At 40.1% G+C, this 14,749-nt stretch overlaps 1 protein-coding gene across 1 annotated transcript; it reads right to left on the reverse strand.

Moving 5' to 3' along the window:
- Nucleotides 1-7,500: 7,500 nt before the first annotated feature.
- LOC311133076 (uncharacterized protein) lies at nucleotides 7,501-9,625 on the reverse strand (the record flags this gene model as incomplete). Its single annotated transcript, XM_084166511.1, has 6 exons — nucleotides 7,501-7,641; nucleotides 7,989-8,023; nucleotides 8,228-8,359; nucleotides 8,558-8,908; nucleotides 9,046-9,408; nucleotides 9,568-9,625. 6 exons carry the CDS (start codon nucleotides 9,623-9,625, stop codon nucleotides 7,501-7,503), a joined length of 1,080 nt encoding a protein of 359 aa, XP_084022637.1.
- Nucleotides 9,626-14,749: the final 5,124 nt, after the last annotated feature.

Genomic DNA, 14,749 nt, shown 5'->3' on the forward strand with positions numbered 1-14,749 from the left:
AAGAAGTGCTGCACTGAACATTCTGGTTATACTTGATGGATGAAGTCAATCTTGTTAGATTTAACAGTAAGTAGCTTACTTACTCAATCCATAGAGCAGTAGAGCTGGTAGGAAGGTTATCGCCATTCTGTATGTAGATCTATTCTGCTCTGTCTGGTTGTGATTCAGACCTCTTTATTCACTCTGAGATCACAGTGAGATCAAAGGGGATTTCATTGGTAGTGGGCGTGGTAGTTGGTATTGGACCACAATGTCTATTTACAGAAAGCAAAATTGACACAGATGTGTTATGTGGAGTGTAAAAACAGAAATGTAGCATATTTGTGTTCAATCAAAATTGCGATAGGTGTTTGGGTTCGGTTGGGTTCATATAGGTCAGCGTTTCCCAAACTAAAGGTTGCGACCCCATGTAGTCTCTGTCCCCTGATTTAAAAATGGTGTCACAAGAAAAAATCTGAAATAAGATGTACAAAATCGCTCTTGGTTCATAGATCCGGGGTTACGTCAGTAACGTCCGGTAGCCGCGAGTTGCTGTTGTAATAAACAGAGCAGTTTCTGTTTTCTTCCTACAAATGCGTCTCTATCTTTTGAACGGTTTAAGTTACAACATATTCCGACCCCATCCCTGAAAGATAAGACTCTTAGGAACACTTATGTGTCTTATATTTCCCTCTAAAATGCCCACATGGAATTTTCCAAGCTGTTTAAAGGCACAGTCAATTTAGTGTATGTAAACTTCTGACCCACTGGAATTGTGATACATTGAATTATAAGTGAAATAATCTGTCTGTAAACAATTGTTGGAAAAATTACTTGTGTCATGCACAAAGTAGATGTCCTAACCGACTTGCCAAAACTATAGTTTGTTAACAAGAAATGTGTGGAGTGGTTGAAAAACGAGTTTTAATGACTCCAACCTAAGTGTATGTAAACTTCCGACTTCAACTGTAAGTGTAGATACAGTGCAAAAATCTGAAACATATAAGAATGTTAATCATCCTCTGATTATTCATGACTTTATTAACTTCAGAGTTCACTTTTAGAAGCAGGACTGATGATAGAGTAGGCTGTCCTCTTCCTTCTCTCTGCTGGTCTCAGAACAGCCAATCAGAACATGGGACCATCATTCCAACCATGCAAAACAGCCAACCCCCTGCCTCTCACTCTAATCTGATGGCAGAACGACTAGTCTACACCAGTGGCGGTCGGGGCCGTTTAAAATGAGGGAGGATGATACTTTTTTTAAATAACATGGCCTTATTTTAATTTGAGCATATTGGAAGACCGTCATTCATATTCCATTCACCCAGCTCAATGTAACATTGATAGGTTTAGGCTAATACATGATACTCAGATTTTCCCTGTACCCATCATGAGGTTGCTACAACCTAGCCTATGAATGAAAGTTTACAATGTAGGTGCACAGGTTGAGAGAACTTTGAGTAATCAAGGTGCCAGACAGTGACACATTCAATACCGCCTTGCACACTCTTGCCTGCATCTAGCTGATCAAGAGTGTAATCATTAGTCCAACAGTTGGAAACGAGAGTTTCTGTTTGACCAATTCAGGTATGTTTATCCCATTTCGTTCCATTTGCTTCCGTTTAAGAACGTTTTTCAACAGAATTGGCGCAATGAATACAGCCCTGATCACACGCAAACACAGTTCACTTTCATAGCAGCCACATACAAACAGCTTGTTGTATATATAGTTCCTTCTCGTGTCTATCTACGCGCTCTCCTCCTCTCAAATAGCCAGGTGTTTGAGTAGGTTAAACTAGCTAACTGCATTCGATTCTAGCCAAGTAAATAAAAGTGAAAAAAATATATACAATGTTCAAAACTGTTCAACTATTGTCTTTCTCTCTCCTCGAGTCAACTACTCACCACATGTTATGCACTGCAGTGCTAGCTAGCTGTAGCTTATGCTTTCAGTAGTAGATGCTTTCACTGACTTTGATCCTTTGATTGGGTGGACAACTTGTCTGCTCATGCTGCAAGACCTCTGATAGGTTGGTGGACAGCCTCCGGAAGTTGTCATAATTATTGTGTAAGTCTATGGAAGGGGGTGGGAAACATGAGCCTCCTAGGTTTTGTATTGAAGTCAATGTACCCAGAGGAGGACAGAAGCTAGCTGGCCTCCGGCTGCACCATGGTGTTACCCTACAGAGTTCTACTGAGGCTACTATAGACCGTCATTGCAAACCAGTGTGTTTTACTCAAGTATTTGGTGATGTGAATATACTTAGTTTAGTTTTATCTAAAAATGATAACTTATTTAATGTTTCGCTATTTATCTTTTCTGAAATTCACTGAGTAGGATGGTCCTCCCCGTCCTCCTCTGAGGAGCCTCCACTGGTAGATGCATGATGGGGATGTATCTACAGAGGGGGACAATGACTAAACTCTGTCTGGCCATCTCTCAGTTATTTGGAGCATGTAGAGCCAGCTGTAATAGTGGACATTTACTATTGAAACGGAGGATAATGCCTATGTATTTAGGATTTAAATATATGTGGTCCGACACTACACTTTGTAACAATTTTCAGTATAGTACCTGAACATGCATGACCTAGATTGAGATTGAGGTCTTCGATTAATCAAAACATGTATCTTTTTCAGCTTTGTCTGTTGCTCTTGCTCAAGCCCAGCCACGAATAATTTACACCCATGGAGACAGAGGTGATCAGTGTGAGAAGATCCCTGAGACTGGGTCTCCTACACAGAGCTGTGTCTACAACCTCCCCAAGAGGAACCTCAGCCTCTCTGATGCTGGGACTTACTACTGTGCTGTGGCCTCATGTGGGGAGATACTGTTCAGGGAAGGGACCAAGCTGGACATTCATGGTATGTCTATTATGCTTGTTTATTAACAATATACACTTTCCAGTCAAAAGTTTTAGAACACCTACTCATTCAAGGGTTTTTCTTTATTTTTACTATTTTCTACATTTTAGAATAATAGTGAAGACATCAAAACTATGAAATAGCACACATGGAATCAAAAGTGTTAAACAAATCAAAATATATTTTATATTGGAGATTCTTTGCTACCCTTTGCTACCCTTTGCCTTGATGACAGCTTTGCACACTCTTGGCATTCTCTCAACCAGCTTCATGAGGTAGTCACCTGGAATGCATTTCAATTAACAGGGGTGCCTTGTTAAAAGTTAATTTGTGGAATTTCTTCCCTTCTTAATGCATTTTAGCCAATCAGTTGTGCTGTGCCAAGGTAGGGGGGGGTATACAGAAGATAGCTACAGTATGATATATTAACTTACTTAAACCTGCCTGTTCTTTGGAATTTTCTAAATTAATGAATCATTCCACATTGAACACTGCATGGTGATAAATTACGGCCACTACGTCTGTTTGGTGAGTAGGCATTTGCTTAATGATTCTGACGAAAATATGCTCAGTCTTTATCAAACTAATGTTAATGCATATTTTCAGTGTGGAACTTGACTAGGTTTAGGGGGGTTAGAGGCTAACCAATTCTCAATGGCACTAGCAGTTTGCAAAGTACACTACATTACCAAAGGTATGTGGACACCTGCTCATCGAACATCTCATTCCAAAATCATGGCCATTAATATGGAGTTGACAGCCTCCACTCTTCTGGGAAGGCTTTCCACTAGATGTTGGAACATTGCTGCAGGGACTTGCTTCCATTCAGCCACAAGAGCATTAGTGAGGACGGGCACTGATGTTGGGTGATTAGACCTGGCTTGCAGTTGGCGTTCCAATTCATCCCAAAGGTGTTTGATGGGTTTCAGGTCAGCGCTCTGTGCAGGCCAGTCAAGTTTTTTTACAGTCCTCTGTAGCTCAATTAGTAGAGCATGGCGCTTGTAACGCCAGGGTAGTGGGTTCGATCCCCGGGACCACCCATACGTAAAAATGTATGCACACATGACTGTAAGTCTCTTTGGATAAAAGTGTCTGCTAAATGGCATATTATTATTATTATTATTATTATTAAACAAGATTGATGGGAAGTATTTCACGGTTATTGCTTCATGGGAGCATACACAACTTGTCTCAGAAACATCTCCACCCTGCCCTCTCCTTCTTCCACGCTATGATTTGTTTATTGAGAAGCTCAGTGCAGCATAATTTTGTGTGTCCATGTTCAGATTCAAAAATAAAGAAAGAGAGATAGGTACTTCATCCACAATTACTAAATTAGAGGGAATTCTTAAGTTTGCTGACCAGAAAACCCTACACATTCATTTATAATAACTGTACCTACATTTGGTGCCCCGTGTGAGGAGAATACATACTTTTCAGAATTTGTCAAAAATAAATATAAATAAAAATCAGGTCTTAGAATGTCTTACCCTCAATGTCCATCCTGGTTCCGTTCACTTGAGTTGATTCATTGGCTAAAGAGAACCAAACAACATTTAGACATTCTGATGGAAGAAAATCTGAAATTCAAATTGGAAACATAGTTTGCTACTAAACTTTCTGTTTCTACACTGACCTTGAATCATGAGATATGCACCATCTCCAAAATACTATTCATTATACCAGAGTATTCCACAATGATACGATCCAACATCAGAATGGGCAACATTCCATAGGGTCAAATTAAAACTCGAATCATCCTTTGCAGCTCAAAACGAGACGTATTTGCGAAATCTCCCTGGAATTGCATTTTTTCATAGTAGATTGTTATATGGATACAAGCCCATGTCCTGGTGTGTGTTTCAGCCCTATCCAGGATAACACTGAGTCTACAGTGGAGAAGCACTCCAGAGTCACAGATCCCCCTAGGGGCACTGATTATGTCAGCACAGGCTGAGATACAATGGGATGCAAGGTACCATCTGGAACACACAGGACAGAGGACATAGTTGGAGAGGGAAATATTTGGTAATGGTGTAAATCATCCAGAGGTAAAGGGCTCATGTTTGGCTAATTGATGTAGACGTAAATTAATCAATTCACAATTTGCATAAGTGTTTCAGTAAAGCCATGTCAATAAGTTGAACCAAGGTAGAGGACAATGCCAGTTATATTACCGTAAATAACTACTGAAACACAGGAAAAATGGACACGGCAGTTTAAATATCTACATACAATACTTACAAGTGAGATGCAGAATCACCGTACAGATGAATAGCGGGGTCATCTTGCAGTCCGTCCTGAGTGGTTACTCTCCCCCTCCCTGAACCAAATGGACTGGTGCAGTGATGTGATCAGTAGGCTTCTTCCCTGACAGTTACAGAGAAAGGCAGAAATGAACCTTTTTTCTATGATTGGTGGGTGATACATCAAATCACACCCTTCCTGGTAGGTGTGTGAACCGACACTGCATTTCTTACAAAGAGAGCATTTATTGTAAATCATATACAGTAAGGAAAAAAAGTATTTAGTCAGCCACCAATTGTGCAAGTTCTCCCACTTAAAAAGATGAGAGAGGCCTGTAATTTTCAACATAGGTACACGTCAACTATGACAGACAAAATGAGATTTTTTTTTCCAGAAAATCACATTGTAGGATTTTTTATGAATTTATTTGCAAATTATGGTGGAAAATAAGTATTTGGTCACCTACAAACAAGCAAGATTTCTGGCTCCCATAGACCTGTAACTTCTTCTTTAAGAGGCTCCTCTATCCTCCACTCGTTACCTGTATTAATGGCACCTGTTTGAACTTGTTATCAGTATAAAAGACACCTGTCCACAACCTCAAACAGTCACACTCCAAACTCCACTATGGCCAAGACCAAAGAGCTGTCAAAGGACACCAGAAACAAAATTGTAGACCTGCACCAGGCTGGGAAGACTGAATCTGCAATAGGTAACCAGCTTGGTTTGAAGAAATCAACTGTGGGAGCAATTATTAGGAAATGGAAGACATACAAGACCACTGATAATCTCCCTCGATTCGGGGCTCCACGCAAGATCTCAACCCGTGGGGTCAAAATGATCACAAGAACGGTGAGCAAAAATCCCAGAACCACACGGGGGGACCTAGTGAATGACCTGCAGAGAGCTGGGACCAAAGTAACAAAGCCTACCATCAGTAACACACTACGCCGCCAGGGACTCAAATCCTGCAGTGCCAGACGTGTCCCCCTGCTTAAGCCAGTACATGTCCAGGCCCGTCTGAAGTTTGCTAGAGTGCATTTGGATGAATGTCATATGGTCAGATGAAACCAAAATAGAACTTTTTGGTAAAAACTCAACTCGTCGTGTTTGGAGGACAAAGAATGCTGAGTTGCATCCAAAGAACACCATACCTACTGTGAAGCATGGGGGTGGAAACATCATGCTTTGGGGCTGTTTTTCTGCAAAGGGACCAGGACGACTGATCCGTGTAAAGGAAAGAATGAATGGGGCCATGTATCGTGAGATTTTGAGTGAAAACCTCCTTCCATCAGCAAGGGCATTGAAGATGAAACGTGGCTGGATCATTCATCATGACAATGATCCCAAACACACCGCCCGGGCAACGAAGGAAGCATTTCAAGGTCTTGGAGTGGCCTAGCCAGTCTCCAGATCTCAACCCCATAGAACATTTTTGGAGGGAGTTGAAAGTCTGTGTTGCCCAGCGACAGCCCCAACACAGCACTGGTCTAGAGGAGATCTGCATGGAGGAATGGGCCAAAATACCAGCAACAGTGTGTGAAAACCTCGTGAAGACTTACAGAAAACGTTTGACCTGTGTCATTGCCAACAAAGGGTATATAACAAAGTATTGAGAAACTTTTGTTATCGACCAAATACTTATTTTCCACCATAATTTGCAAATAAATTCATTAAAGATCCTACAATGTGATTTGCTGGATATTTTTTTCTCATTTTGTCTGTCATAGTTGACGTGTACCTATGATGAAAATTACAGGCCTCTCTCATCTTTTTAAGTGGGAGAACTTGCACAATTGGTGGCTGACTAAATACTTTTTTTCCCCACTGTACATGTCTATCTATTCGGTATGTGGAGTCAGAGAGATTCTCATGGTGTGCGAGAACAAGGTATCTCCTGAAAAATGTGTTTGTATATCAGCGAGACTAAACATGGTTAAATAAAGGTTAAATAAAAAAGGCACCTCTTCTTTGATAAGAAATAGATGTGTGTTGGTGTTTCTCCATTTCTAATGGTGTGATGGAGCCTGACACATATTCAGCTAAACTGCTATTCCTTTAATGACATTGTATATTTGTATATGTGGTAGCAGAGATGATCTGTAGACAGAGAATAGAGATGTACGGAGTGTATCAATTAATGGTTTATTATGTTAAAAACACAGTCATAGAGCAAAAATGGGATTGTCTATCAGATAATTTCTTACAATAAAAAGCTGTAAAAGGTTATGGCTATATAAGGCATTACAGGATCATTATATAAATCTAGCATATGGACAATGTTAAAAAAAACAGTTTCTTTGTTGCATTGTAAATTCCATACCAATTTCAAATACTAAAAGTTTCATTAGGCTACAAATAGTTAAATGGTTTTTCTTGGAGTCTTTTTGACAGTGGTGATACCTCTCACTGCTGTTGCAGGTATCTGACCTCAGAGTACACTGCATCCTCTCTGCTGGTCTTCTCTCTTGCTCTTCTAGAGGAGGAGGAGTTCTTCTTGGGGGTGAAACTCACAGCTGCATAGTTCAATATGTCACTGTCTTGATTCTGAGGGGGGTGGAGCCATGAGAAAATACATTTTGATGATATCATGATCTACTATATAATGTTTCTATTCTCCTGTGGAAGAAAACACTCTACAAAAGACAGGACTGTTCAGACTGTACACCCACTACAATGACCTGACAGTCAGTGGAACAGTGACAGACAGAAGTTTCATGGAAAAATGAACAACGATCACAAAGATCAGAAGGCTTCATCTAGTAGAGTGACCTATTGCCTCCAAGAAAGCTTCATAACATAAAAAGCACAAATAAGCTGAATATTAGCTGTAAGGAAAATTAAATGGCAGTTTCTTGAAAATATACTGTATTTATAAATGTTGACAAATGTACCTGATTGCCCTGGGATGTTGGGACATCTGTCCTCCCTTCAAAGAGATTGAAATAGAGGAAGGCCAGCTATTATTTTTATGACAATCTATCTCTTTTTAACAACATGTAGTTAATTAACAATGCTTATACTTTGGTTATTTAACTGATATTTACAGAAGGTACATCGCATAGAGATGCATGAAACATTAGACACAGCTATAACGTTAGATACATTGGATACATTGGATATAAAGTAATACCTCTGCTATCTCTGTTCCGAGTCTTGCACAGCGCCCAGACAAGTAGAAGGGTCACTATCCCCAGAACGATGTTGGAGACGACCAAGGCCAGAACAGTAGGACTCTGATCAAATGGAGGATCATGCTCTGAAACTGTGGAAAGGGTATCAGGGTATTCATATTGTATTCATGAGTGGTTAGGAAGATCATCGAACAGTAAAATATGGCATCAAAAGCTAATGGTGTTATTATAAAGCTTGTTGAGAAAAAAGGATATGATCATTTGGAGGTAGGCCGTTTGCAAGAATATACGGTATTGTTGGGGATATTAACAGATTAAGTGGGTTTTACCTTGAATGTCCAGCTTGGTCCCGTTCCCAAACAGTATCTCTCCACATGAGGCCACAGCACAGTAGTAGGTCCCAGCATCAGAGAGGCTGAGGTTCCTCTTGGGGAGGTTGTAGACACAGCTCTGTGTAGGAGACCCAGCCTCAGGGCTCTTCACACACTGATCACTCCTGTCTCCATGGGTGTAAATGATTCCTGGAAGGGATTCTCCTGAGCCATGTCTGAACCAATAGACACTGTGTTCTCCTGCACAGGTCTCAGTGTGTATTGTACAGTTCAGAGTCAAAGAGTCTCCTGGGAGGACTGACTCAGACACAGGCTGCTGGAGCACAGACATGCTGTAGGACCCTGATCCTGACAAGAAGTTCAATAAACCCAGTGAATCTATAGAATATTACTGTAGAATGTTTTCAAACTCAACATTTAATCATATTAGATAATACCTTATATTTACACTTCATATCTGTAAATTCAGTTTGACAAAAACGTACCTTTTACTATGAGAATGGCTCCTTCTCCAAACTCCACCTTGTTGCGATAAGCACTTCCACAGTAGTATGTGCCTGAATCAGAGAGCTGCATGTCTGAGATCCTTAGGTGATTCTTTTCTTGGCCATTTTCCACTGAGAAGCGAGGGTTATCCTTAAACTCATGGTAAAATGTTGTGTTCCTGTCAAACTTATAGACGGTTGATAAGAGTTGAAGCTTATCTCTCAAGGGTTGCTTGTACCAGGAGAAATGCATGGCCATGTCGCCTTCATAGAAGCAGTGCACATTCACGGAGTCTCCAACGTTGGCTGATATGAGTCCACTGTCCTGAAGTATGGATGAGGACTCAGTACCAGCTACCACATGTATTAAAGAACATGAACAATACAACATATTTGCTGTTACATACCCCAAATACAACTTAGAATATTCAAAATGTCTGTAAAGTATTACATGTGATATCTCATGCATCCAAATCAAGGGCGGACATCACATAAGCAGAGAAACATAAAAGTTGGACTTACCCATCTCTACAAGAAGTGGAAATATCAGAAACAGTGTCATCCTCTTTGAAGATGTCATCATCCTCACAACCTGTCTTGAGTGGAAAAAGTTAACCTATGTAGACAACACTTCAACAATGGAGTTACAGATGATTGGTCGAACTGGACGCTTCATTTTTTTTGACACCATATTCCGGTACGACAATCTTCTTCACATTGTACAGAGTCACAGAGTCTCGTGGCTGGACTGAATCAGACACACAAACATTTTATTATAGGTATATTCTTATCCTTATATATTTAGTACAAATTTAGTAATAATCATTCAAGTTTGGCATCCCTTATTCTTTATCACTACAGCTACTGTTGTCTACGTCAAGACACTCATAGTTGTGAACTTGTTGGGAACATGCATGCAATGACACTGTCATCCACTAGGGCTTCTATCACCACGGTCACTTCACCTCACTAAAAAACATCTACGGAAAAAAAAATCTAATTCAGGACTTACACTCGATTGGATTGGATGGATAGAATCCCTTCCCATGATTTTGTTATTGAGGAGGCAGATTCCTCTAGGCCTATAGGTGATGATAATACTTCACAGTTAACACTGTGTTGTGTTTGACTAAGAACTACAGATCTAGGTCAAATGATTTAATAAATAGCTCATTGTGTTTTTTCACAGATTTCAGTAGACTATGTATAGATAAGCTGCCTCATCAAAAGAGTTGGTTTACTGTTGTTAAAATGGTCAACTTGAAGAGCAAGTAGTATAGCCTACGGTATGAGAGAGCTAAGAGTTCTGAGACATCCGTCTGAAAACCACAGAGAGAGAGAGAGAGCGAGAGAGCGAGAGAGAGAGAGAGAGCGAGAGAGAGAGAGAGAGAGAGAGAGAGAGAGAGAGAGAGAACAACAGAGAGAAAGAAAGAGAGCAGAGGGTCCTGTGTACAAAGCCAGCAGGCCCTAACAAAGCACAGATACATCCTCATCTGGTGTTCTTCACAGACCGCAGAGTAACTGTAAATAGGTTGCTGTGTGTTTGAGGGCGTGTTAGTGGCATGAGAAGAGAAAAAACGGTTTAACACTACAAAATAAAGCTGCAAAATGTAACTTTTTGGGCAACCTGACCAATAGAAATGTGAGTTATAGATGTGTCATTCTCAATTAATGCAAGTCTAAGAAGCGGTAGTTCTGTTCTAAGTGTGCTATTTCTATGCTTCTAGTTCTTAAAGCAACAATGCGTAACTTTTTGGGCGACCTGACCAAATTCACATAGAAATGGGAGTTATGTATCTGTCATTCTCATTGAAAGCAAGTCTAATAAGCAGTAGTTCTGTTCTAAGTGCGCTATTTCTATGCTTCCCGTTCTTAAAGCAACAATGTATAACTTTTTGTGCGACCCGAACAAATTCACATAGAAATGTGAGTTATAGATCTTTCATTCTCATTGAAAGCAAGTCTAAGAAGCGGTAGATCTGTTCTATTGGCTCTATTTCTCAGCTTTCAGTTATTAAGTTTAGTTTTTGCATCTTTTACTTTCGGTTTAGTACACCAGTTTTAAACAGCTGAAAATACAATATTTGTGGTTATTGAAAATATGTTTCAAATGATTCTGTACACTATGCATTGCTTGTTTTGTCACATAAACTGAAATTAGGCGAACTATTAGAATTTTAGCAACCAGGAAATGGCCTAGCGATTTCTGCATATTTCACCTTTAAAGATGCCTGATGTTGGCCTAAATAAATACATTCAACTTCCTTTGTCTTGACTGCTGCTAAATGCTTTATTGATCTCATCACAAGCAAGTCCATTTCAAATTAGTTTGGCAGAGAAGCAATGTACTTAATTCAAGTAGCTACAGTAATTATTAGTTACAGTAATTCAGCTAATAATGTTAATAAAGTGAGAGTTAATAAAAAGAGAATTCATTGGACTGTTTCATTCATCCAGTTCTACTGTCTGATCCCAGCATACACTGTCTCTTCCTCCATTTGGCTTCTCTGTCTTCCAGACCTGTTCTTCTTGTTTCTCAGATTCAGAGCTACATAATGGAGATTGTCTGCATCTTGGGCCTTTGAGAAACAATTATAATGGGGGGAGGGGGAAATATTACTATATGTTATTTTTCAATATGAACTTTTTCAAACATATTTTTACGGTAATAAAAAATGTAAGGAATTCTATTTACCCCTGCATCCGTACAAGAGACTGCTGGACATGTTGTCAGAGAGAGGGGTCCTGAAAATAAATACAACAAAGATAAATATACAACCCCTTCTTCCACTAAAGATAAATCTGTAGATATTGATATTAAAGAAGAGCAACCTCTAAGACAAAGTCACTTACCTCTGCACTGCAGACACTTTCTCTGGTTCATCTTATACATGATGCAAGCAAGGACAATGATCAGGACTAAGGAGAAAGCCAATGCTACACCCAGGCAGTACTCCAAGAGAAGAGGGTCTGCCCTATGGCCTGTGGAGATTAAAACATTGATAGAAGACACTCATAACAGCAAGTAAATGTATATTCTACACAGTAGATTAGTAAAATATATAAAAAGATACAAGCCGTATCACCTACTTTGAATGTCCAGCTTGGTCCCGTTCCCAAACAGTATCTCCCCACATGAGGCCACAGCACAGTAGTAAGTCCCAGCATCAGAGAGGCTGAGGTTCCTCTTGGGGAGGTTGTAGACACAGCTCTGTGTAGGAGACCCAGCCTCAGGGCTCTTCTCACACTGATCACTCCTGTCTCCACGGGTGTAAATGATTCCTGGAAGGGATTCTCCTGAGCCATGTCTGAACCAATAGACACTGTGTTCTCCTGTACAGGTCTCAGTGTGTATTGTACAGTTCAGAGTCACAGAGTCTCCTGGCTGGACTGACTCAGACACAGGCTGCTGGAGCACAGACATGTTTCTGGACCCTGATCCTGACAAGAAGGTTTATAAGTCAGTAAATCTATTCCGTATGTTGTGTCCCAACTTAACATTTTTGAAATCATTCTCATTTCTGATTATGCAAATACAGCATAATTAAGCCATTGTATCCAAAACGTAATGTGGAAAAAGCCCTCAAGATTATAGTTGCAGAACATTAGTTACTATTTCCTTTCATTCTAAATTCAGATGTTGTACCTTTCACAATCAGAATGGCTCCTTCTTCAAACTCCACCTGGTTGGCATAAGAGTTCCCACAGTAATATGTGGCTGAATCAGAGAGCTGCATGTCTGAGATCTTTAGGTGATTAATTCCTTCACCGCTTTGCACTGAGAAGCGAGTGTTACCCTTAAATGCATGGTAAAATGTTGCATTCTTGTTATACTTGTAAAAGGTTGATACGATTTGAGGATTGTCACCCATTGTTTGCTTGTACCACATAAAGTACCGTGCCAGGTTGCCTTTATAGAAGCAGTGCAAAGTCACTGTCTCTCCAACATTGGCTGTAACAAGATGAATTTCAGAGGATTGTGCAGCAGCTAGAATACAGACAGAGACATCATCCATTACTTACACAAGTCCTTTATATACCCAAAACATACGTCTATGAATTGCATCAATATAGTAACTGAGTGTACATCCCTTAAGCAGAGAAATATAAAAGTTGGACTTACCCATCTCTACAAGAAGTGCCAGTAACAGACTCAGTGTGATCATCTTTGAAGTTGTCCTCTTCACAACCTGTGTCTTGAGTTGAAAAAGTCCTCCCATGTAGACAACACTTCAACTATGGGGTTATTGGTGATTGGTCGAACTGGACGCGTCATTTTTGTTAACACCTTATTCAGCCCAACCATGGTCTTCGTAACTGAAATTCACTCATATAATCCATGCAATGTGAACCAATGCTTACTGTATAGAATATTTTCTAGAGGGTGGATGAAGCATACACACTTTGTGGTGTCTAGATGATAATTGATTATTTTTACATACAATGTATAGCTTGCTATTTAGGTACCAGCTGAATCAAAGATGTCTAATGCTGAGGCAGTGTGTAAAAATAATGTGTTAATATCCTTCAGTAAAGTGGGTTAAAAGTATAATGTTATCTGGTAAGTATGCAGTACATTTTCAAGCATACATTACACATACATGTACCTGTATGCTCTTGGTGTCAAACTCAGTTGTGTGCCTTGTAAATTTACCTCCAGCCCATGCAACAGTTACAGACAGTACTCCTGATGACCTATAGGAGGACTGTTATACATAGAACATATCCTGATATGTGGGGTGAACAGGGGTGGAGCATTACTGTGAGGGTATGTGGGGGAAACACCTACAGAATGAAAGTCAGTCTTATCCCTGTCATTCATGTACTAACTCAAGTGTAGGCTACTAGTTGAGCGTTTAGTAGGGGTGTACCTCGGGGGGCAGGCCTCTTGGCTGTAGCCTAGCATACATTGATACAAGTTCTACTTTAAACTCTGTAAACAAATGATTGTAGTTTGAACTAATTAAACCTATGATCTTGTGACAAGATACAGGCTACATGGCATACAGTATATAAGTGGACTGCGTTGCTAATTGTCTTGGTTGTGAACAACAATGAAAGAATGAGAGAAAACAGAGTGACACCACATAGACATCCTGCTGAAAACCACATAGAGACACAGGGTATGTAAAAGGCCAGCAGGCCTGTCCAAAGCATAGAGACGGCCTTGTTTTGTTATCACTGCAGACCACAGTGTACAGGTACCTGTGAACATCTCACTGTGTGGGTGCAAGCATGGGTGGGTTTAGCATTTATCAGTAGGTTGGGTCTGCAGAAGCCCTCTGCACACATTCATACAGACATAATGTATGTACAGAACACAAGAGAAGGAACAAGTCTATTTTAGTCAGTATCAGTTGTTTAAATTGATATTTATTGATGCTAAAAGAAGCAACATATACAGGGATTTCAGAAGAGCAATTTAATCAATTGATATACAAGGTCACAGGTCACTCATTTTAAAAATGCAATATGAAACATTTACGTCATTTAGCAGACGCTCTTATCCAGAGCGACTTACAGGAGCAATTAGGGTTAAGTGCCTTGTTTAAGGGCACACCTACAGATTTTTCACCTAGTCGGCTCTGAGATTAGAACCAGCAACCTTTCGGTTACTGGCACAACGCTCTTACCCACTAAGATACCTGCCATTGGTAGACTATTTGTTTTCTCACACTTACTTTATCTTGCCTCCATTGCAGAA

The sequence above is a fragment of the Coregonus lavaretus genome (assembly GCF_964263955.1).
Source record: "Coregonus lavaretus genome assembly, chromosome: 7".
Taxonomy (NCBI): domain Eukaryota; kingdom Metazoa; phylum Chordata; class Actinopteri; order Salmoniformes; family Salmonidae; genus Coregonus; species Coregonus lavaretus.